This window comes from Phycodurus eques, chromosome 1 (genome assembly GCF_024500275.1).
Source record: "Phycodurus eques isolate BA_2022a chromosome 1, UOR_Pequ_1.1, whole genome shotgun sequence".
Taxonomy (NCBI): domain Eukaryota; kingdom Metazoa; phylum Chordata; class Actinopteri; order Syngnathiformes; family Syngnathidae; genus Phycodurus; species Phycodurus eques.
Window position 1 is genome coordinate 23456731 of NC_084525.1, and position 22187 is coordinate 23478917.

At 43.2% G+C, this 22187-nt stretch overlaps 1 protein-coding gene across 7 annotated transcripts in view; it reads left to right on the forward strand.

Moving 5' to 3' along the window:
* LOC133406182 (ATP-binding cassette sub-family C member 4-like) overlaps nucleotides 1-22187 on the forward strand; it is a 77510-nt gene that overhangs the window by 43856 nt on the left and 11467 nt on the right. For 6 of the 7 annotated variants that reach the window (XR_009769037.1, XR_009769039.1, XR_009769040.1 and 3 more), the window contains 14 exons: nucleotides 1070-1159; nucleotides 1600-1800; nucleotides 4075-4169; nucleotides 4252-4338; nucleotides 9839-9935; nucleotides 12303-12521; nucleotides 12775-12912; nucleotides 13980-14017; nucleotides 14106-14221; nucleotides 16074-16220; nucleotides 16390-16469; nucleotides 16857-17007; nucleotides 17088-17207; nucleotides 17283-17393. Coding sequence is in view for 4 of the 7 variants with exons in the window: in XM_061683611.1 (XP_061539595.1) it covers nucleotides 1070-1159; nucleotides 1600-1800; nucleotides 4075-4169; nucleotides 4252-4338; nucleotides 9839-9935; nucleotides 12303-12521; nucleotides 12775-12912; nucleotides 13980-14017; nucleotides 14106-14221; nucleotides 16074-16220; nucleotides 16390-16469; nucleotides 16857-17007; nucleotides 17088-17207; nucleotides 17283-17393 (1690 nt within the window). In the remaining 3 variants the exon portion in view is untranslated. The remainder of the gene's footprint in view (nucleotides 1-1069; nucleotides 1160-1599; nucleotides 1801-4074; nucleotides 4170-4251; nucleotides 4339-9838; nucleotides 9936-12302; nucleotides 12522-12774; nucleotides 12913-13979; nucleotides 14018-14105; nucleotides 14222-16073; nucleotides 16221-16389; nucleotides 16470-16856; nucleotides 17008-17087; nucleotides 17208-17282; nucleotides 17394-22187) is intronic. The other variant, XM_061683592.1, reaches the window with a different exon arrangement.

Sequence of the window (22187 nt, forward strand, 5' to 3'; positions counted from 1 at the left end):
AAAAAGCTTGAAAATGTTTGAGAGGTTTTAAATTGTATCTAAACTTACCACGCTGGTGTGCTTGATAGTGACATTGTTGTAGTCATAGGCTTTCATGAGCCGGGAGGAATTTGTGTGCTTCCTATTTCCAAATCCATTCCACAGACGAATGGCTTGACAAAAAAACTGTTACTGTACCAAAGATAGCATGTTCCAGACTCCAGAGCCATGTGCGCGTGCTCTCTCTGCACAGAGCTCTATGCGACAAAAGATAGAACTCCTGACATCACAGCTGCCACATCAATATGCCTGGAAATGTTGCATATGTCAAATCATTGCCTTTGATGGAATGTTGCCACATTCAACATGGCCACCACATAGGCACGTGTGTTGTCTTCATTGTGCCACAGTGCCAGTAAACAACAGTAATCAATTCCGGAAACAACAGACTTTGTCACCGCCGGTTTAAGTGACAACTGAAAGCTATTTTTAGACACATGTACTGTCCACATGGTCTGTTACTTCCGATATACGTTGAATTGGGGTTTGTTAAATTGAGGTTCCACTGTATACTGTAACTGCCTCCAAACTCCCAAGTGCCATGTGATGGTTCACCTTCACGTGGTGGTGTATTTGCAGCAGCCTCCAGAGTGCGGAGAAAGAAAGGGCCTGAAGTCAATGGCAGAAAACGCGAATATTCAGATTTGATAGTGAATGCCCACATTCCAGGGTTGCTCCACCTAGAGTGCGTAGTTGGCACGAGGGTGCTTAAGTGGACGGGAGACTCTGCACAGCCAGAGAAGCGCCTTTTCTGATTTAGGCATACAGCCTTCATGAACAAGTGGAACGAATTGGATACCGACACACTACATGGGCTCTCTACCTTACACTACAAAGTGAAGTTGAAAACCATAGATTTATGATCATATTTAAGTGAATAATGATCGGTTAGGTGATTATTTAAACTCATTTTAATTTAGGGGGGCTTAAGAACAGTTTAAAGCCCCCCTAAAATAGGCCTAACAACACCACTGATGCTCGTGATGAATGTACGTAAATATTTGTTAACATCTGTATCTATTCTTTTCAGGTTCTGGATTCGCCATCTCTGCAAAACATCTCGCTCACTGTGAAGTCACATCAGCTCCTGGCTATAATAGGACCAGTAGGAGCGGGGAAGGTGAGATTAAACATAGTTCAATGATTCTCAAAGTGTGGTACGAGGGCTCTCTCTCGTGGTACTCTGCTTGTCGTATTTGGCAAAATTCTTAGCAATGGATCCATGAAACCATGCCATCTCACGCGCCATCTCACAACCAAACACAGGGCATTTAAGGACAAACCAGTGGATTTTTTTCCCCTGGAAGCATTCAATTGTATTTAATTTATATTAGATGGGCTTGCAATAATATTAAATACTGTATACTTTGTAAGTATAAAACCTCTGCCTCAGTTTTGACAGATACTTAGGCCTACTGTATTTTAATGGTGGCAATTACTTGATGCTTGATGTAAAAAGTTGAAGAACCACTAGCTTAGATACACAAATATACTGATTACTGGCAAAAGTTGTTTTCATTCATCACTCCATATTCCCCTCTCCCCACCCACTTCCGCCAGTCGTCGCTGCTGAGTGCCATTCTGGGTGAGCTGTCTCATGACACTGGAACGATGACCGTTAGAGGTCAACTCAACTACGCATCCCAGCAACCCTGGGTGTTTCCAGGGACCATCCGCAGTAACATCCTGTTTGGGAGAGTGCTGAATCCCCAGAAGTATGAAAGAGTACTGAAGGCCTGCGCTCTAAAGAAGGTGAGTTTGGTAAGGAGAGTTGATTGGATTCTTTTTGGTATGTGGGAGGAAACCGGAGTGCCCGGAGAAAACCCACGCAGGCACGGGGAGAAAATGCAAACTCCACACAGGCGGGGCCGGGGATTGAACCCCGGTCTCAGAAGTGTGAGGCAGACACGCGAACCAGTCTCCACCGCGCCAGAACTTTTCAAAATGTCGCACCACCAAATTTAAAGACCAGATCAAAAAGGTCAATACAGTGGAATCTTTAAAGGTCTCTTCAATCATATGAAAAATAATATTTGATGTCCTTTTATCAGGTTTGCAAGGTAATTTGAGATGAAAATGCCCAAAAAGTCCTTTTTCAAGCTATTCTAGTTGGTCTTCTACGCCTGACAGTTAAGACCGCCGGATTTCTCATTAATATGCGACTTATAAATAAACTTTGCTCTAATTGGATTGCTCATCTTCTCAATGTAAATATGGAAAACAGCTGCACTCTGAGTGACCGTTGGTGCATGGCGATCTATTGGCGGCAGGGCGACCTCACGTTCACGTACTGTTATCGTTGAAGCAGAATTCACCAAGTGTTGGATTGCTTGCCCCTGACTCACAAGTCAAAAACCCACAGAGGAGGGGACGTGTCACAAAAAGTAAAAGAGTGTCGGATATTGTGATAGCGGGTCCCATTCAATCACTATAACTTGCATGTTGTGGTAGCGGCTGCCTATCCAACTGGCTCGCTGGAAATGCACTTCCAGCAGTGTATGAAAGTTTACTTCACGAAGCCATCTTCCATGAAATGGGCCCGAACACAGCACAATTTTGGTGGCAGGGGATGCAAGTTCTGCACATGACAGCAGTGTTGTCACTCAGCCAGTTTTCATGAGTGTGGGCATGTAGCAACCACAAAGTGGGCAGGTACTTGAATATTAATTGACGAACCAACCAAGATAGGGCAAGACAGGTCTGATTTATTTATTTATTTTGTTTGTTCACACACCATTTTAATAATGTACTACTGTCAGGTCTGTCTGGCAGTTTTAACAAATACTGTATGACAAAAAGTGATTGTTTTTGAAATTGCAAACCTCTTTAATTGTAAATGTCAGAATAAGGAGTGTCTTAACAAAAATACATACAAATATTTTTTCCTCCTAATTTTAGTTAAGTACTTTTTCAGTTTAGTCCGTTTTTATTTTTGAAAGTGTTTAATGGAACTGAATGAGCTTATTTGTACCTCATCTCTTCTTGGAACTTTCTGTATACACACTGCAGTCTTGTGGTTTGCAAAGAGGAGCTCGACATGCTCCTGTCTCGTCGACTGTCCTAATTCATTTATCCATCCATATTTTTCTGCTTATCTGGGGTCGTGGGGGTAGCAGTTTAAGCAGGGAAACCCAGACTTCCCTCTCCCCAGCCACTTCGTCCAGCTCTTCCCGGGGGATACCGAGGCATTCCCGGGCCAGCCGTGAGACGTAGTCTCTCCAGCAAATCCTAGGTTGTCACCAGGGCCTTCTCCCGGTGGGATGTTCCTGAAACACCTCACCAGGGAGGCGTCTGGGAGGCATCCTAACCAGATACCCAAACCACCTCATATGGCAACTCTTGATGCGAAGGAGCAGCGGCTTGACTCTGAGCCCCTCCTGAATGACCGAGCTTCTTACCCTATCTCTAAAGAAGAGCTCGGACACCTTACGGAGGAAACTAATTTCTGCCGCTTGTATCCGCGATCTTGTTCTTTCAGTCACGACCCACAGCTCGTGACCATAGGTGAGGGTAGGAGTGTATATCGTTCGGTCAATCGAGAGCTTTGCCTTTTGGCCCAACTCTTTCTTCACCGTGACAGATCGATACAGACTCCGCATCACTGCAGACGCTGCACCGATCCACCTGTCGATCTTCCCTCACTCATGAACAAGACCCTGAGATACTTGACTCCTCCACCTGGGGTAGGATCTCTTCCTCGACCCGGAGAGGGCACTCCACCCTTTTCTGACTGAGGACCATGGCATCAGATTTGGAGGTGCTGATTTTCATCCTATAGGATTCAAGACTATAGCCGCTTCACACCCTGCTGGGAACTGCTCCAGCGGGAGTTGATGATCACGGCTTGATGAGGCCATTAGAACCTCATCATCTGCAAAAAGCAGATTCATAATTCATTTATGAATTTGTATCTAACATTTGTATAAAAAAGTATTAGCTGGTGGCGCATTCATTTTGAACAGGTTTTTGGTTACATTTGTTTGAGACTTCGCCATACACTGCATATTGTGTTCTGTGTAATGTTTTGGAGTGCAGGACCTGGAGTTACTCCCAGATGGAGACCTGACGCTCATCGGGGACAAGGGAGGCACCCTCAGCGGGGGTCAGAAGGCTCGCATCAACCTGGCCAGGTGCGAGAATGTTGCATTTGCAATCTGAAACATGCAGAGTGAGAATAATTGTGTGTGTGTGTGTGTGTGTGTGTGTTCTCAGAGCTGTGTATGAGGAAGCAGATATCTACCTCTTAGATGACCCTCTGAGTGCTGTAGATGCCGAAGTTGGAAAATATCTCTTTGAAGTGTGAGTGTCAAACCTTCATTGTACATTGTACATTACGGGTCATTCCAGAATTGGGGGACAATTTAGACACCAACATTTAAACGGACTATTTATTTTATAATTTGTTTTCATTTTGTTTTCAAGAAAAAACATGATATAATTTGATAAGTCTAGCTCAGTCATAAACATTGCAATATGTCTATGTAGATTCTCAGTCATCCTGGTGATTAAACCTGTTACTATAATTACTTTTCGACTTATTGTTCAGTAAATAAAATGGACACGATAGTTTTTCCAGGACTCGATAGGTTGTCGTCGTTGTGGTGAGGCGGCATACAAATCACACAGTGAGCTGACAGAGTTGAACGGCTGTGTCTTAGCCGCTAGTGGACTCCTGGGATGCCGGTGGACCGATACACTCTTGCGGGTGTTGGCTCCGTCCAATACTCCACAGCCTTGCTCCATGTGCAGTGTGAAGATTCATACAACAGAACTTTAGGGAAAGTGAACTGTTTGTTGTGTTAGCTGGCCCGGCCATGAGCTTACGAGCTACCTCGCAAGCTAACGAACTAGCCTGCGAGCTAAGGAGCTAGCGAGTTAAGGAGCTAAACAGCCTTGTCGTTTAAAACATCAGCGCTTCGCTCCAAGTTGTTGTGCGTGTTAATCCCCAATGAACACAAACGTGAACGTTAACTGTTTATTAAGAATAACTTCCGTGGCACACGTTATGCAGCCAGTAGTTGACTGCAGTGAAGTCAACGTGTATTTGATTGACAGGTGAGGGGCTCGTCTTCAATGGACTAATCCCACAATAGCCGGGTTTACATGGGGTCTTTTTTGTCAATTTGATTGAAATCATTTGAAAGATTTCTGGTCAACTGTTTCCAGGTGATGTGATCTCTTTCGATCGGGTGTATCCATGATGTGCACTACATTTAATCGTAATAGCCGTGTGACATGCACACGTTGTCGTGAATGTCATTTATCAAGATGGGAAAAAAAAAAACGCTTGATAAAAACAATTTATAGGTAGCTAAAAAGTAGCTAATCTCCGTCGCATACGCGCGCCGTCAGGAGCAGCTATTTTTATGCTGTGCGTAATTGATGACATCACCGTAGATTTAGGTCGAGACAAAGCATGCGGAGACAGCTTTTCCCAACTATTCTGAATGACATCTACATGGTGAAAATCTACTTCTGATCAGTTTGGCAAAAGTACAAAAAAAGTATAAAAATACTCCACTCCTGTGAAACTCAATGAAACTTCATTCATATTCAGTCTGTTTCTTCCGATTGAGGTGTTTATATCAAGCATTGTGGTTCGGTTTGGGATTCTACGCCGATTATAATCGAAAGAGAAGACTCCATAAAAACCAGACTAGTCTTGAAGCTCTTTATTCTTTATTTTAGAGCCAGGGGGATCACAGAGTAAAGAAAAACAATTTAACAGAGAGTGCCCTGCGATTGGCTGACAACCAATTTGGGGTAGACTGCGCCTCTCAGCCAAAGATAGCTGGGATAGGCTCCAGCACGCCTGCAACCCTAGTGGAGATGAGCGGTACAGAAAATGGATGGATGCAAAGAGAAACAAGAGAGGAAATTGTAACAGTAACAACAAAATTACTGATTTTTAATATGAAAAATAGTAAGGGCAGGCTTTATTTTTCATGATTTTAAAAAACCCACAATATTATCGTTTATTGCGATAGTTTTTGGGACAATATGTCTTCTTTAAAAAAAAAATGTTATCGTGACAGCCCTGCAGGTGATGGTAATCTGAAAAGGCTGAATCTAGGCAACTGGACCATTCTTGATTGAATGAGGCGATCTTCAGGGGGAGAGATCTAATAACATTGTTACTGGCAAGTGATGCCTCAAACCTCCCCCCTCTGTTTGGAGACAGCTTTCCTAGCTTGACATAGATGGCTTCTTTTTTGTGCCATGCCAGCGGCCATGGCACAAAAAAGTTGCACAGGCGCATGGCGCAACATTGCTTGGCGGCTTCTTCGGGTCCAGACTCAGCGGTTCATTGGCATCTCAAGAAGAAGTGACATTCTGTCGAGTACAACAACGTCCAAATTCTGGATAAGGAGGACTGCTGGTATGAAAGAGGTAAAAGAAGCCATCTATGTCACTCCCAGTTAAAGCTAACCGAAATTAGCATAGATATAACAGTAGTTATAAACATCAAAACAACTTCTAATTTACCAGACACAGAGCCAAATCACACACAACTTCCATCCATCCATTCATTTTCCTTTGCTTATCCGGGGTCGAGTCGCTGAGGCAGCAGCTTAAGCAGGAAAGTCTCGAATGGGAGACACCATCTCTCCAGTGTGTCCCAGAAGCCCCAGGGACTGCAGACGCTGCGCCGATACGCCTGGCCATCTCCCTCTCCATTCTTCCCTCACTCGTGATCAAGACCCCTAGATACTTGAACAAGGGCAGGATCTCTTCCTCAACCCAGAGAAGGCACTCCACCCTTTTCTGACTGAGGACCATGGTCTCAGATTTGCAGGTGCTGATTCTCAACCCAACAGCATCACAAACGGCTCCCAACCGCTCCAGCAGTGTCCAACATATATAATGATGATATAATGATTTTGCTTCTACCGATATGATCAAATTATCATTATAATTATTTATTATCTGTATTTTGTTAATTTTTTTCAAATAATTATTCTCAAGTTAAGCACTTTATTTGAAAATGTAATACTTTTTTAATTTACTTGCTCTTATTTTGAGATTCACAGCCCTACTTTTATTTAGTAAATGAAAAAAAACATACAGTTGTGCTCATATGTTTGATTACCCAGCCAGAATTTGTAAGATGAGTACAATTCTTTAAAGAAAACAATGAAGGATCAGGGGAAACGCATTTACTTTTATTTTAATGGGATTCAAATTAAACGGTCTAGCTTTTCAGAAAAGCAATATCATTAAACAAAACATAACCATAAAGAAATTAATAATGGTTGTTGTTCAATCATCAGTCGTATTTATATATAAAAATTCTTTTTTTAAAAACTGTATTTCACAATTTCTGCCAGGGTATGTAACACAACTGCACATATATGCAGTCATACGTATCTTGGAATGAAAGTGTAGGCTACACCTTTTTTACAACCACTAGGTGGCGGTGGCATATTGGAATGAAAGTGTACACCTTTCTCATAACCTCTAGGTCCCATTTCTGTCCACACTCGCAGCCAGCTGCAGCTTTCACCCTACAATCTCAAAAACATGAGGAAATACATGCTGCTTGAATGGTGTTTTTTTTAAATAAGGAAGTAAAACCAAAACAGGACTTTCATCCTTAATGTGCAAACAAAAACATGCAACACAGTACAACAGGAAAGGACATTGATAAATTTGCATTTCTTGCAGCTCTGGCTGACTATATTAACAAAATATTTTATTTTATCTATTCTTATATTACAAAACAAAAATAAATTCCATATCATGATAGTGGGATCGTAAAGTTTTAACAAAAGCATTCTGGTACAAATAATAATTTCCCTAGTAATTTTTACAATTATGTACTGTATTACAAAAGAACCACCAAAGAACACATTCACTCCCATTTACGCAATGTCCCTGAACGCACTTCGCGTTCTCACGCAACTGCAACGTGCCTGCCATGAATGGCGGCCGCGCACTGAACTAGTTCATGAACTTTCAAACATTTAACTCGTTCAGGTACAACACTGCGCTCCAGTGAGCACAGAAGATCGCAGCTTGATGAAGCCATCAGAACCACATCATCTCCAAAATGCAGAGACCCCAAACCGGACCCCTCTCAGCGCCTTGGCTACGAATACAAATTTTGTCCATAAAGGTTTTGAACAAAATGGTGACCAAGTGCATCCTTCCAACACCCTCCAGGCGCCTTGTCCAAGTCCACAAAGCACATGTAGACTGGTTGGGTGAACCTCCATGCACCCTCGAGGACCCTACTGAGGGTGTAGAGCTGGTCCACTGTTCCACGGCCAGGACGAAAACCACACTGCTCCTCCTGAGATTCGATTTCCTGATAGACCCTCCTCTCCAGCACCCCTGAATAGACTTCATCAGGGAGACTATGGAGTGTGATTCTCCTGTAGTTGTAAGACACAATCCGGTCCCCCTTCTTAAAATGGGGGACCATGAACCCGGTCTGCTAATCCAGAGTCACTGACACTGATGTCCACACAATGTTGCAGAGGTGTGTCAGCCAGGACACCCCCACAACATACAGAGCCTTTAGGAACTCAGGGCAGATCTCATCCACCCGCGGTGTCCTACCAGCGAGGAGGTTTTTGACCACCTCGATGACCTCAACTCCTAAGAGTCCCCAGACTCTGCTTCCTCAATGTCTACAGTATCTTTTGTTTCAAAGATGTCACCACAGAGCTACCAAAGATGACAATAGTCTTCATCGTGTTTAGCCTTCATTTGTGTTTACATATAAATTGTCATGTCATATCTGTATAGATAAATGATATCCATATATTTAACTTTTGTCCAAAGAGACCAGCCATAAAGAAAACAACATTTTAGCATGCAAACTATCATATCACTAACTCATAGTGTTGCTCGTTAGCGCAGCTTATACAGGCAGTCTGCTAACTTGTTTTCCAGGTTTGATCACGTGACATTCCGCATGCACCAGATTTCTTCGAAGACATTTATTTGGAAGTCGTTCTCCATGGCCTAACTGAACTCCTACCACGTCCAAGTTGTTGCCAAAACCACCACAAAAGAGAATTCAACGTATATTTAAAAACCAAAATGTGTAACCAAACCAAAAAGAGCACTTGCTTAATGGTAACGTAATTTGAAACACCATGGAAGGGCTAATGAAAATCAGCATAGATGTTGCTCTAATTATAAACCTTCAAACAATTGCTGCTTAAAACTCATGGAGCGGCATCACACACAACAAAAGAGAATTAAACCCCAAAATGTTCAACCAAAGCCATACAATAACCAAAGTCCGCTTGCTTAATTCAAACATTTAATGTCAAATGCCATAGAAGAGCTAACGGAAATTAGCATACAACAAAGGAGAATTAAATACTATATTTAAACACCAGAATGTTTAACCAAACCGTACAGTACATTACTCACAGGCATATATGTATTCTGTCTGTTTAGTAGGGGACCTTCTCTTCCTCTTTTTCTCTTCTCTTAATTATGTTGCTTCTACATCCAGTAGAGTTTAGTCCTGCCCGCGCAGCAAAACGTGGTAATACACTGAAGTCGTCCAATTCCAAATTTTGACTTGCTTGTTTACTGTAAAAGCACATACAAATTACCCACTTAAAAATCTGAGATATATAACAAAGGTGTGAAATATAAACTGCAATATAGCGGGTGCTCACTGTATTGTCAAGCTGAAACAGAAAAGAGCACCCCCTAATTGTTCCCAACAAGCTGGAAGCACACTTTAGTCCCAAATGTCTTATTAATGTCTGCTCATGACTGCTGTGTCTTTCCCCTTTGTCAGTCATGTTGAAGAGTATTTTTGTCAATTCCTCAGGTGCATCTGTGGTCTGTTGAAGAACAAGTGTCGCATCCTGGTTACTCACCAACTTCAGAATCTGTGGACAGTTGATCACATAGTGGTGATCAAGGAGGTTGGTGTCACAAATTTGAGTGTCATGAATAGTGTTGCGTAGAAGTGGTACGTTTCTGTTACATTTTATGAAGGTCTACGGTAAATTTCCATTGGAAGTTAAGCTAGGGAATTATTAAAGGATATCGTATTCATGCAAAAATATAAACATTATGTTTTGTCATAAGCAGGCATCCTTGCAAAATAATACAATTAAAAAGCTTGACATTTAAATGACCTATTTGTAAATATAACTTTAACAACTGTTAAATATTTGAATGAACAATCAATTATTTATTGAAGAACAAAAAATATATATATATATATTACTCACCCAACTCAACCCATTCAAAATTGACCAAAAATGCACACCCCATTCCAAAAATACCCAAAAACTCCCATTCAAACTATTACTTTGAAAATTGCGAAAATAATTGCAACCCTCTCCATGAATCCCTGTACATATGCGCAATATAAAGAGACCCACTAAAACCTCTGTACATTGGACCCCCGCATATTCGGCATCCGCAAATTCAACCATTTATTGATTTTTTTTTTTTTTTTTTTCTATTTTATTTCAATTGTTAGCTTTTTTCTTTATGTTTTTCTTTTTTTGCGGGGGAATATGTGGGGAGGCGTCCGGGGGTCATCCCACCTCATCTGGCTCCTCTCGATGCGGAGGAGCAGTGTCTCGACTCTGAGCCCCTCCCAGATGAGCGAGCTTCTCACCCTAGCCAGATAGGACTCATTCAGCTTGAATGCTGTCAAGCTGAATTCAGCTTGAATGCTGTCAAGCTGAATGAGTCCTATCTGGCCCTTACCGCCGGTGTCCACCAATAGGTTCAGGGATTGCCGCTACGACAGGCACCAACCACTTTACGGCCATAGCATCGGTTGTCCGCCTTGACAATGGAGAAGCGGAACATGGTCCACTCGGACTCACCTACCGCCGCCTGCTCTGGGACGTGGACGAATTTCTGCTGGTGGTGGGATATGAAACTACTTCTGGCAACGGACTGTGCTAGACGTTCCCAGCAGACCCTCACATTACGTTTGGGTCTGCCAGGTCGGACAGGCATCTTCCCCTACCATCGGAGCCGGCTAGCACCAGGTGGTGATCAGTTGACAGCTCCGCCCCTCTCTTCACCCTAGTGTCCAAGACATGCGGCCGCAAGTCCGATAACACGACCACAAAGTCGATCATCGAACTACGGCCAAGGGTGTCCTGTTGCCAAGTGCACGTATGGACACCCTTATGTCTGAACATGGTGTTCGTTCTGGACAATCCATGACGAGAACAGAAGTCCAATGACAGAACCCCCCGGGATCTGGTCGGGGGGGGGACTGTTCTTCCCAATCACGCACTTCCAGGTCTCACTGTCATTGCCCGCGTGAGCTTTGAAGTCCCCCAGCAGAAGGAGGGAGTCCCCAGCAGTGGCGCTGTCCAGCACCCCCTCCAAGGACTCCAAGAAGAGTGGGTACTCTGAGCTGCTGTTTGGTGCATCGGCACAGAAAGCAGTCAGGACCCATCCCCCCCACCTGAAGGTGGAGGGAGGCTACCCTCTCATCCACCAGGGTTAACCCAAATGTACAGGCGACGAGCCGGGGGGGGGCAAACTTCAGAGTGGAAGAGAGTCCAACCCCTCTTGAGAAGACTCACACCTGAGCCCAAGCTCTGTGTCAAGGCGAGCACGACTATATCCAGTCGGAATTTCTTGACCTCGCTCAGGCTCTTTCCCTGCCAGAGAGGTGACATTCCCGCAACGGTCCCCAACTTTGGCCACCGCCCAGCTCACACTGCACCTGACCTCCTTGGCTCCTCCCACAGGTGGTGAGCCTATGGGAGGGGGACTCACGTTGTCTTTTCCGGCTGGGCCCAATGGGTGCAGGCCTGGCCACCAGGTGCTCGCCGTCATCCCCAACCTCCGGACATGGCTCCAGAGAAGGGCCCCGGTGACCCACGTCTGGGCAACGGAAAACGAGGTCCAGTATATTTACTCATCATAAGGGGTCTTTGAGTGTGCTTTATCTGGTTCCTCACCTAGGACCTGTTTGCCATGAGTGACCCTACCAGAGGCGTGAAGCCCCAGACAACTTAGCTCCTAGGATCAGTGGGACACACAAATCCCTCCACCACGATAAGGTGACGGCTCCAGGAGGGGTATTGATTTTTATTCTTTATTTATTTAGCACTTGCATATGCGGGCCAAAACACTGTACATAAAAGTTACACTTTCACTTTCAATTAAAAGAAGCACAACGAGCATGGCATTTACTTTCCTTTTTTATGAATGCCCTTAGGCCAGCTGGACAGGTTTGAGACACATTTTGTGGCAGGGACTTTTCGGTTGCCACTGACTGTTTTTGTTTATTTCTTACTTTCTCCAAGGGTCGTATCATGGCCCAGGGTACCTACAGCGAGTTGCAGAGCTCCGGCCTTGATGTTGGCTTCCTGCTAAAAAGTCAGGAGGAACAGGAGCATCAATATCTGTCAGCCAACTGTGACAAGGAGTCACTCTCTAGCAAGAGGACCAATCACTCAAGCAGTTCACTCTACGTACACAGCACACTCCTGCCACCAGAGGGCAGTGTTCCTGACCTGCTTCCCGTAAGCAGCAGAATCCCATATTTTGCATCGGTCAACCCCCGCATATTCACATTTTGCCGTTTGCAAATTTGCCTATTTTCAGATTTTTTTCTTCTTTTTTGGTGGGGGAGTGGTGGGGGAACTTAATTTGCTAAGAAGTAACTTAAAGCAAAGGCAGACCCAACTCCATTGCTTTTTAAAAAAAAAAAAATTTAAGTAATATAACCACAAGCAACTTGACTGTGATGGCTTTTTTCGTTTTTTTAACTTACAGGTCGAGAGTGCACACACAGCTCAGGAGGAGGCCCGTGCTGAAGGAAATGTCAGGAAGGACATTTATGTCAAGTATTTTACTGCCCACTGTCATCCTCTGATCTTACTGGCTATTCTGCTGCTCAGTGTCATTGCTGAGGTGAGTGAGAACCTCTGAGGAAGTCGAACTATATAGTACATACAGTTTAATTATATTGTCTCCATCTAATGGTTTAGTCGAAAACACCCCTAAAACACCCACATTTTTCTTCTTTGTTGAAGTCACTGGCGAGTTACTGCTGTAATGATCCATCCATCCATTGTCTTCACTGCTTATCCTCACAAGGATAAGGCCGTGCTGGAGCCTACCGCAGATATCTTCGGGCGAGAGGCGGGGTACACCCTGAACTCGTCGCCAGCCAATCGTAGGGCACATAGAAACAAACAACCATTCGCACCTATGGGCAATTTAGAGTCTCCAATCAACCTACCACACATGTTTTTTGGGATGTGAGAGGGAACCGGAGTGCCTGGAGAAAACCCATGCAGGCACGGGGAGGACATGCAAACTCCACACAGGCAGGGCCGGGATTTGAACCCCAGTGCTCAGAACTCTTAAGGCAGACGTGCTAACCAGTCAGCCACGGTGCCGCCTGCTATAATGATGCCACACTATTTACAGAGCTCATGCAGCTATTGCAGTGGTACTGATCAGTTATTATGATATCCTTACAATTTAACCATACTGTTATGTATTAGATAAGTGTGAGGCATGAAACGGAGTGGAGTATATACTGGAATACATTAATCCTTGCTATATCGCAGATTTTTCTGTTAACGATATACATTTTTTGCATTGAAATAAATGTACAGTGTGTTAAACACATGTGTTGTTTAACACGTTCACTGCCATTGACGGCTTTAGAAGTCAAATATCCATGTTAACTGTGAAGGCTGGCAGTGAATGAGTTAAATTAATTTCAATGTGGCTATGGCATGTGGGAAAGGTATTTTAAAGGCTTAAACTATAAAATATTTTTATGATTCGATGGAATGCAGCTGCAGCATGGCTCCAGCATGTCTGTTTCCAAAACTGCAAATACAAGAAAATTACAAAACAAACTAAATTCAACTGTACTGCTCAGAAGAAACTAAGCAGTTTGTAGCATCACCATAAGCCCGGAATTCATAATTGTTCACCTACTGGGTCTTTGTCGTTCTTTCTAGGCTGCATATATTCTGCAGGACTGGTGGCTGGTGTTCTGGTGAGTCAATGGCCTGGCGTGTACACACACACAGACACACACACAAACTAAATCACATGTTACCTTGTGTTGATATTGTTGACAACAGGGCCAAAGATGAGCTCAACAACACCAGCACGGTTGTGATTGTTGAGAAAAGCACCAATGAGTCGTCTGCCTTACACCAAGGCACAAATCTTCCATTTTATCTGGGCATTTACTCTGGTCAGTGCAAAAATTCTTGTTTTCTCTTTGTGTTGAAAAAGTATCTCCAATTTTTCATGGTTTAGACACAATTTACAAAAAGCTAGGGCTATTTGGCTTTGAGGCAAAATTTCAGGATCCGAAAATGCACTGGAACCTTTACAGGTGAACTTAATTGATTTTATCTAAACTTTTGAATGCACATGTTCAACTGTTCATGTTTCAGTACTTGCTGTTCTCAAACAAAGAGCTTAGAGGCAAAATTCACAACAGGTGTGTGATCCATGAAAAATTCCAACAACGGCCACTTCTATGCTTTTTTGTGACTCTTCCAGTCTATCCCTGTTACAACCTGCTGATGACACTCTAAGCTCAGTGGCCACGTCCTTCTGAAAACATCTTGTTAATCAATTAGTTTTCATCTTGGTCTCCATCCATCCATTTTCTACCACTTATCTGAGGCCGGGTCGCGGGGGCAGTAGCTTTAGCAAGGATGCCCAGACTTCCCTCTCCCCAGCCACTTCATCCAGCTCTTCCGGTGGGATCCCGAGGCGTTCCCAGGCCAAACGAAGGACGTAGTCTCTCCAGCGTGTTCTGGGTCGTCCCCAGGGTCTCCTCGCGGTGGGACATGCCTGGAACACCTCACCGGGGAGGCGTCCGGGAAGGTATCCGAATCAGATGGCCCAGCCACCTCATCTGGCTCCTCTCGATGTGTAGGAGCAGCGGCTCTACTCTGAGATTGATGACCGAGCTTCTCACCCTATCTCTAAGGGAGAGCCCGGATACCCTGCAGAGGAAACTCATTTCGGCCGCTTGTATCCGGGATATTGTTCAATCGGTCACGACTCACAGAGATACTTGAAGATACTTGAACTCTTCCACTTGGGCCAGGATCTCATCACCGACCTGGAGAGAGCACGCCACCCTTTTCCGACTGAGGACCATGGTCTCAGATTTGGAGGTGCTGATTCTCATCCCAGCCGCTTCACACTCAGCTGCGAACTGCTCCAGTGAGAGTTCGAGGTCACGGCTTGATGAAGCCAACAGAACCACATCATCTGCAAAAAGCAGAGATGCAATACTGAGGCCACCAAACCGGACCCCCTCTACGCCTTGGCTGCACCTTGAAATTCTGTCCATAAAAGTTATGAACAGAATCGGTGACAAAGGGCAGCCTTGGTGGAGTCCAACCCTCACCGGAAACGAGTCTGACTTACTGCCTGATATGCGGACCAAACTCTGACTCCGGTCATACAGGGACCGAACAGTCCGTATCAGGGTGTTCGATACCCCATACTCCCGAAGCACCCCCCACAGGACTTCCCGAGGGACACGGTCGAACACCTTCTCCAAGACCACAAAACACATGTAGACTGGTTGGGCGAACTCCCATGCACCCTCCTGGACCCTGCCGAGGGTGTAGAGCTGGTCCACTGTTCCACGGCCAAGACGAAAACCACACTGCTCCTCCTGAATCTGAGATTCGACTTCCTAACGGACCCTCCTCTCCAGCACCCCTGAATAGACCTTACCAGGGAGGTTGAGGAGTGTGATTCCCCCTGTAGTTGGAACACACCCTCCGGTCCCCCTTCTTAAAAAGGGGCACCACCACCCCAGTCTGCCAATCCAGAGGCGCTGCCCCCGATGTCCACACGATGTTGCAGAGGCGTGTCAACCAAGACGGCCCCACAACATCCAGAGCCTTTAGGAACTCCGGGCAAATCTCATCCACCCCGGGCCCTTGCCACCAAGGAGCTTTTTAATGACATAAATTCATTAGAATTACTTCATCCACTTCTTCAGCAGTATTGATAATGAAATCCAAAACGCTAAATTCTTATCGATTCTCATCGCTACTTTCTTTGTTCTGCAGGTTTGACTGCTGCCGCCGTGGTCTTTGGCTTTGCCAGGTGTTTAGTGATTTTTCACGGGCTAGTAAAATCCACCCAGACACTGCACAACCGCATGTTCAACGCTGTCCTCCGCACCCAAGTCCACTTCTTTGACGTCAACCCCATAGGTGAAACCTTGGCGCCATGTCTTAATTATTGGAAATGTAATCTTTCAAGGTGAAGCATGTAGCATGTTGATGGCTCGTCATGTAAGACAGGAGGTGCCACTCAGAATCATCATGTCATTGTTTCAGCTCCAAGCTGCTCCATAATTTTGCTTGTCTCTCCGCATGCTAGGAAGAATCCTCAACCGCTTTTCCAAGGATATCAGCCAGATGGACTCCCTGTTACCACTCACCTTTGTGGACTTCTATCAAGTGAGGAGTCATCAGGTTAGCCCAGTGTTTCCCAACCTTTACTGAACCAAGACACAGTCAACTTCAAATCTGTACCTGTTAAATTGAACACTTTGTTCATATTCTGTTGCCTGAACGGCAACAAGTGGATACACAGATCTATTTTACCTTCTGCCATAGTGGAAAAACATGTAGTTGTTGCAGCTGTCAATACACGTCACTGACACAGATACATGATCATAGATCATTCACTTATTGTAAATAAATATAAAGTTTCAGAGCAATTAAGTGAAATTGGATAATTTCCAATGGCACACCTGATGATCTGAGAGGTACAGTGGTTGGGAATCACTGGCAGAGCTCATAATATTTTTGCAGAAGTTTGATGAAAATATGGGGTTGTCATAGCTTTTTTTGCAGAACGTGGGGGTTCTGGTCATTGCGGCCTCTATCATCCCTCTCCTCTTGGTCTCCATCGCTCCCCTGCTCTTCATCTTCCTGTACCTGCGGCGTTACTATCTCTCCACATCACGAGATATCAAACGTCTGGAGTCCATAAGTACATTAAGGCATTAAAGCGAGTTATAAACCGTGCCAACCGCCACAGCAGTCCGTGACATGCTCCGTCTTTCCCCACAGCACGCAGTCCGGTCTTCTCCCATCTTTCATCATCCCTCCAGGGCCTGTGCAGCATCCGAGCCTTTGGAGGAGAGGAGAGGTTAACGAAAGCCTTTGACTCACACCAGAACCGGCACTCAGGTTCTTCTCTTGTGTGTGTGTTTTAACGCATGAGATGGTGACTGTGTTTCGATTAAGTGTTGTCGTTGATCTCAGAAGCGTGGTTTCTCTTCCTGATGACATCCCGCTGGTTTGCCCTCCGCCTGGACAGCATTTGCTCCGTCTTTATCACCGTAGCAACATTTGGGTGCATTTTACTCAGAGAGGGTGAGGATGTTCAAATACTGTCTTGTCTCACCAGTGTCAAGTACAGTGGTGCCTTGATATGCAAGTGACTTGACTTAGAAGTTTTTCGAGATATGAGCCGTCATTTGGATGTTTGTTTTTTTGTTTTTGTTTGTTTTTTTGTTTTTTTGCTTTGGCTTGAGAGCAAAAAATTTATATACGAGCACTGTATAGTGGCAGTGAACTCAACTCCACAACAAGCAGCAATTCAGCAGATAGTTTACAATGTTTTGAAAACGAGACTTCAACCTGTTAAATGCCACTCCAAGTTGAAGGTAACTGTCAAACTAAACAAAACAAAGAAAATTACATCTTGTGAATTTCAAACAACCGCATAGCTTTGCCTTAGGAAAATCAGCTTAGCTTAATGGTAACAAACAATGCAAAACGGCATAGCCGGATTATAGTATCAATGTGGCAGTGTTATAACGCTTCAAGCAAATGATATTCAAACACAAACGGTGCATCGACACATGTAGAAAGACAATATAACAATACTCACAGGCAGAGGTGAGAACAAGTCATTGCTTTGCAAGTCTTTGCCCTCAAGTCCCGAACCAAAAGTCTCAAGTCGAGACATGCAAGTCCCGAGTCAAATCGCAAGTCCAACACTTGGAGTTGTGAGTCCTTTCGAGTGATTTTACCAGCAAAATAAAAATATATTTTAATATATATATGTTTAATTAATATGTATATATTATATACTGGATTTATGTATTTAATATATTTTAAAATCCATATGTATTTATCAAAACAAATTTGACAAACAAGTGCATTAAACCTTTATAAGAAAACTAGGGGGCTGATCAAAATGTTTGCACCTTCAAAACCAATTCATAGTAGGTTTTCACTTAATCTATGAAAATGCTATGCTATGACTTACTTTTTCTCACTTTATTTCTGAAGTGACATGAAACAGACCTGTCACAAATAAGAATTTGCATCCAGTAGTGCTGCAATTAGTAATCGATTATTCTACTGACAATTCTATAGGAATAATCAAGTATAAGGCTAAAATATATTTTTGTTTGGTTATAGAGCAATTATGAATACACAAGAGAAAATGAGACATTCACTTAATAATGAACAACTATATATTACTATATGACATGAAAAGTTCACCAGATTTTGGGAAAAACCCTAGTTATCCATACATACAGAGAAAGTAGAACAAATAAGATCAGAAATTAAGTGTGTGTAATAATGTGAAATGACACAGGGAAAAGTATTGAACACGCCAACTGATATTGATTTAATACTTTGTACAAAAGCCTTTTTTTGCAATGACTCCTTCAGGATGCCTCCTGTATGGAGAAACTAGTCGCATGCATTGCTCTGGTATGATTTTGGCCCACTCCTCCACACAAGCAGTCTTCAAATCTTGAAGGTTCCGTGGGCTTCTTTTATGGACCTTGAGTTTCAGTTCTTTCCATGGATTTGCGATCGGATTTAAGTCAGGTGATTGGCTGGGCCATTCTAGCAGCTTTATTTTTTTTCTTTGAAACCAATTGTGAGTTTCCTTGACGGTATGTTTTGAATCATTATCCTGCTGAGATGTCCACCCTCGTTTCATTTTCATCATCCTCGTAGATGGCAGCAGATTTTCGTCAGGAATGTCTGGTACATTTGCCCATTCATCCTTCCTTCAGTAATCTGAAGTTTACCAGTACCATTTGCTGAAAGCAGCCCCACGCCATCATGTTCCCACCTCCGAACTTCACTATTGGTATGGTGTTTTTAGGGTGATGTGCAGTGCCATTTCTCCTCCAAACGTGGTGTGCATTATGGCATCCAAACAATTCAATTTTATCTATATTCTCCCAGTATTTAACTGGCTTGTCCAGTTAAATACTGGGAGATCTGTTGTTGACCAATACTGGCCACTCACGCCAGAGTAGCATCTGCTCCATTTGCACACTGACTGAGGAGTATCTGCAACATTTGCACAATCAACATTGTCCCACACTATCGCACTACTCGCTTGAAGTCTCGACGCCCTTTGCTCAATGGTCATTGCACCGGACTATTGCAATATTAGTCTTTCGAACTGCTGTAAGTGCAAGAGGACTGCATATTTTTGCACAATTGTCAAAAAAAAAAAATAATAAATGTACCGGCAGATGACTAGCAACCCTTTATTGCTCAGTGACTGTTTTTCTCAATGTCTTTGTCTCAAAAGTGTTCTGTCAATTGACTATCTGTTGTCGTACTACAGCGGCTCTAATTACCGCAGACAAATTCCTTGTGTGTTTTTTGGACATACTTGGCAAATAAAGATGATTCTGATGTTGTTCAGCAAACTTTAAATGAGTTTTGACATGCTTTTCTTTTTCTTACTCTCGCTCTCATACAGTGCAGACGCTTTTTTTGCTCGCTCTGCTTGCTTCGCCTCTGTTTACATTATTTCTTGCTGATAAACTTGTTTTTCTTCTAAAAAAAATTAGAAGCAGCGACTCCTGGATATTTTTTTAACCTGTGGGACTGTACTTTGTTTTGTTGATATGGTCACTCGTTACTATACGGATCATTCCAAGGATGTGGTTAAATGTTACGAGTAATTATTTACGGCAAAATACATTAAAAGGCATCAAATATTAACACACAACAGTATCGCCAGTAATCAGGTATCAACATGTAAAATAATATACCGGTAGAACCTGGTGAGTTTTTTCAAGGAAATGATCTCAACTGGTAATCTCAAACGGTCAAGTTACTAGCAATGATGAAAAGCGAGTTTGTATAGAATTAGATGGTTTCTTGTTTGATTCGTTGAAGGAGAAATGATCACAGCAGTGTTGAGGATGTGGTCAAGATACGCGCATAATTCAATCCTTATTATTAAACTTGGATTCGGTTCCGATTATCAAGGCCTCCTGTCAAACGTTTTTAACTATCTTTGATCAAAACATATGATTCACTTTATTGATAAAAATGTCGATGTTGTGTGGTGCACTGTGGATTGTTACTGGTGCTTTTAACATGACATGGGCACTGGCAAAGACTGCTAGTGTCAAAATTACGTACAGGTCTAAATGGCTGTATTATCGTTTACTAACACTGACTTGTGTAGAGACATTGTGTTCAGAACTAGGGTTTTAGCAGTAAAAATAGTTATACCTGAATTAAAATAAAAATATAAACAACCTTAATGTTCCCTATGATCTAAAATGTTGACTTCCCATTGTTTATCATGTACCATCAATTAGATCAACATAGTTGGTCAAATGATTGAATTGGAAGTTAAAAATGGCAAGTGATGGAACATGTCAATGTTCAAACTTGTTGATGGTCTAACTGTGAAGGGTGTCATACCAAGTAAGGAAACTGATATTGAAAAATTCACGAGTCCTATTAAGTTCTGATATCCACTGAATTCATTCACTTATACCTGTTAGTATTCAGGTCCTTCATTTTCCATGTTGTATTTTTGGTCAATGTTACACACATCTATATTTGCCCTAAGTAAATTTTTTCCTCGATACTTTGCGGTGCATTAACAAGTTGGACATGAATTGGTTTGTGAACCTACTCTAAACCTAGTATTTGTGTGAAAAACTCTCAAGGTTTTCATACAATAAACAGCTATCCATGTTCATATCTAGAGTCAGTGTTACAGGCGACCACTGGTCAAATAATGGTCATATTAAGTAAACTCTGTATGTTTTTATCCCATGATCCCCTAAATGTCACTGGTATACTTCAAAGAAATTTTACTAACATATTTTCAACAAAATGATTCAAGTTCTTACGCTTTTCTTACATGTCACAAATTGTGTACCACCTCAGTGGAATGACCCATATTCCAATATTTTCTGATACCCTCTCACCATTACGTGAGCATGGCCAGCTAATTAGCACAAGTCTGCTTTTAGCAACAAGCACAGCAGACAATATGCCTCTCTTTTCCACTGAGGACCATCACGGACTGCTGCAGAGGATGAATCCTGGAAACGAAAATCCACCTTCTTGAAGTGTATGTGGATGTAAATGGACAGTTGAGGAATTAAACCACTCTACCGATGTCTCAAAATGGTGAGCAGAAGTGTGCAAACAGACAGCCACTTAGCTCAACAAAGAGGACAGGTGTGGACTGTGGAAACAGTAATGGATCATCCAGTAGTTCTCCCTGGAATTTACTAGGAGCAAAGCCCAAAGATATGGGACAACATCTAAAAGGGAGGACACAACACCAGCAGATTACCGAGGAATCCGGCTGGCCTGCGTTGGGGGCTGCTTCAACCCCAAGTGAGCGGCCGTGGACGCCATCCAGACAATCGGAGGAGCGGTTCACCCCTCGCCGCCCCGTTGAACCCAAGCCCAATGCAAAACTCACTCTCTACTAGCCTAAATGCCATGGCTATTGTCAATATTGGAGTCCAGCCCACACCATGCCAAGATCCTCCTCCCATCCCCCCTCGCCTGAAACCACCGTCCAATAAGATGCGAAGGGCCCCTCCTCCACCCATGAAGAAGCTTATCTGCGAATCTGACTGATATATGCGGGGTCTTTTCCCGAATAAATCAGACCCCTATGGAGATCAGGCATGTTTCATCCCTGTAATTACAAGGGACAGAAATTTCGTCAAATAAATATGGCACAAAAAAGAACTACAAACTTAGTGAGGATAAAATGTGAATCTATCAAACCATTGTCTCCAGTTATCTGTGCGAGACTAGCTTTTTTTCAATATCAGGTCACTGGGTAATAAATCAATGTTGATTAATGACATCATTACAACCTTTGATCTGGACTTTTTGTAACTAAATGAAACGTGG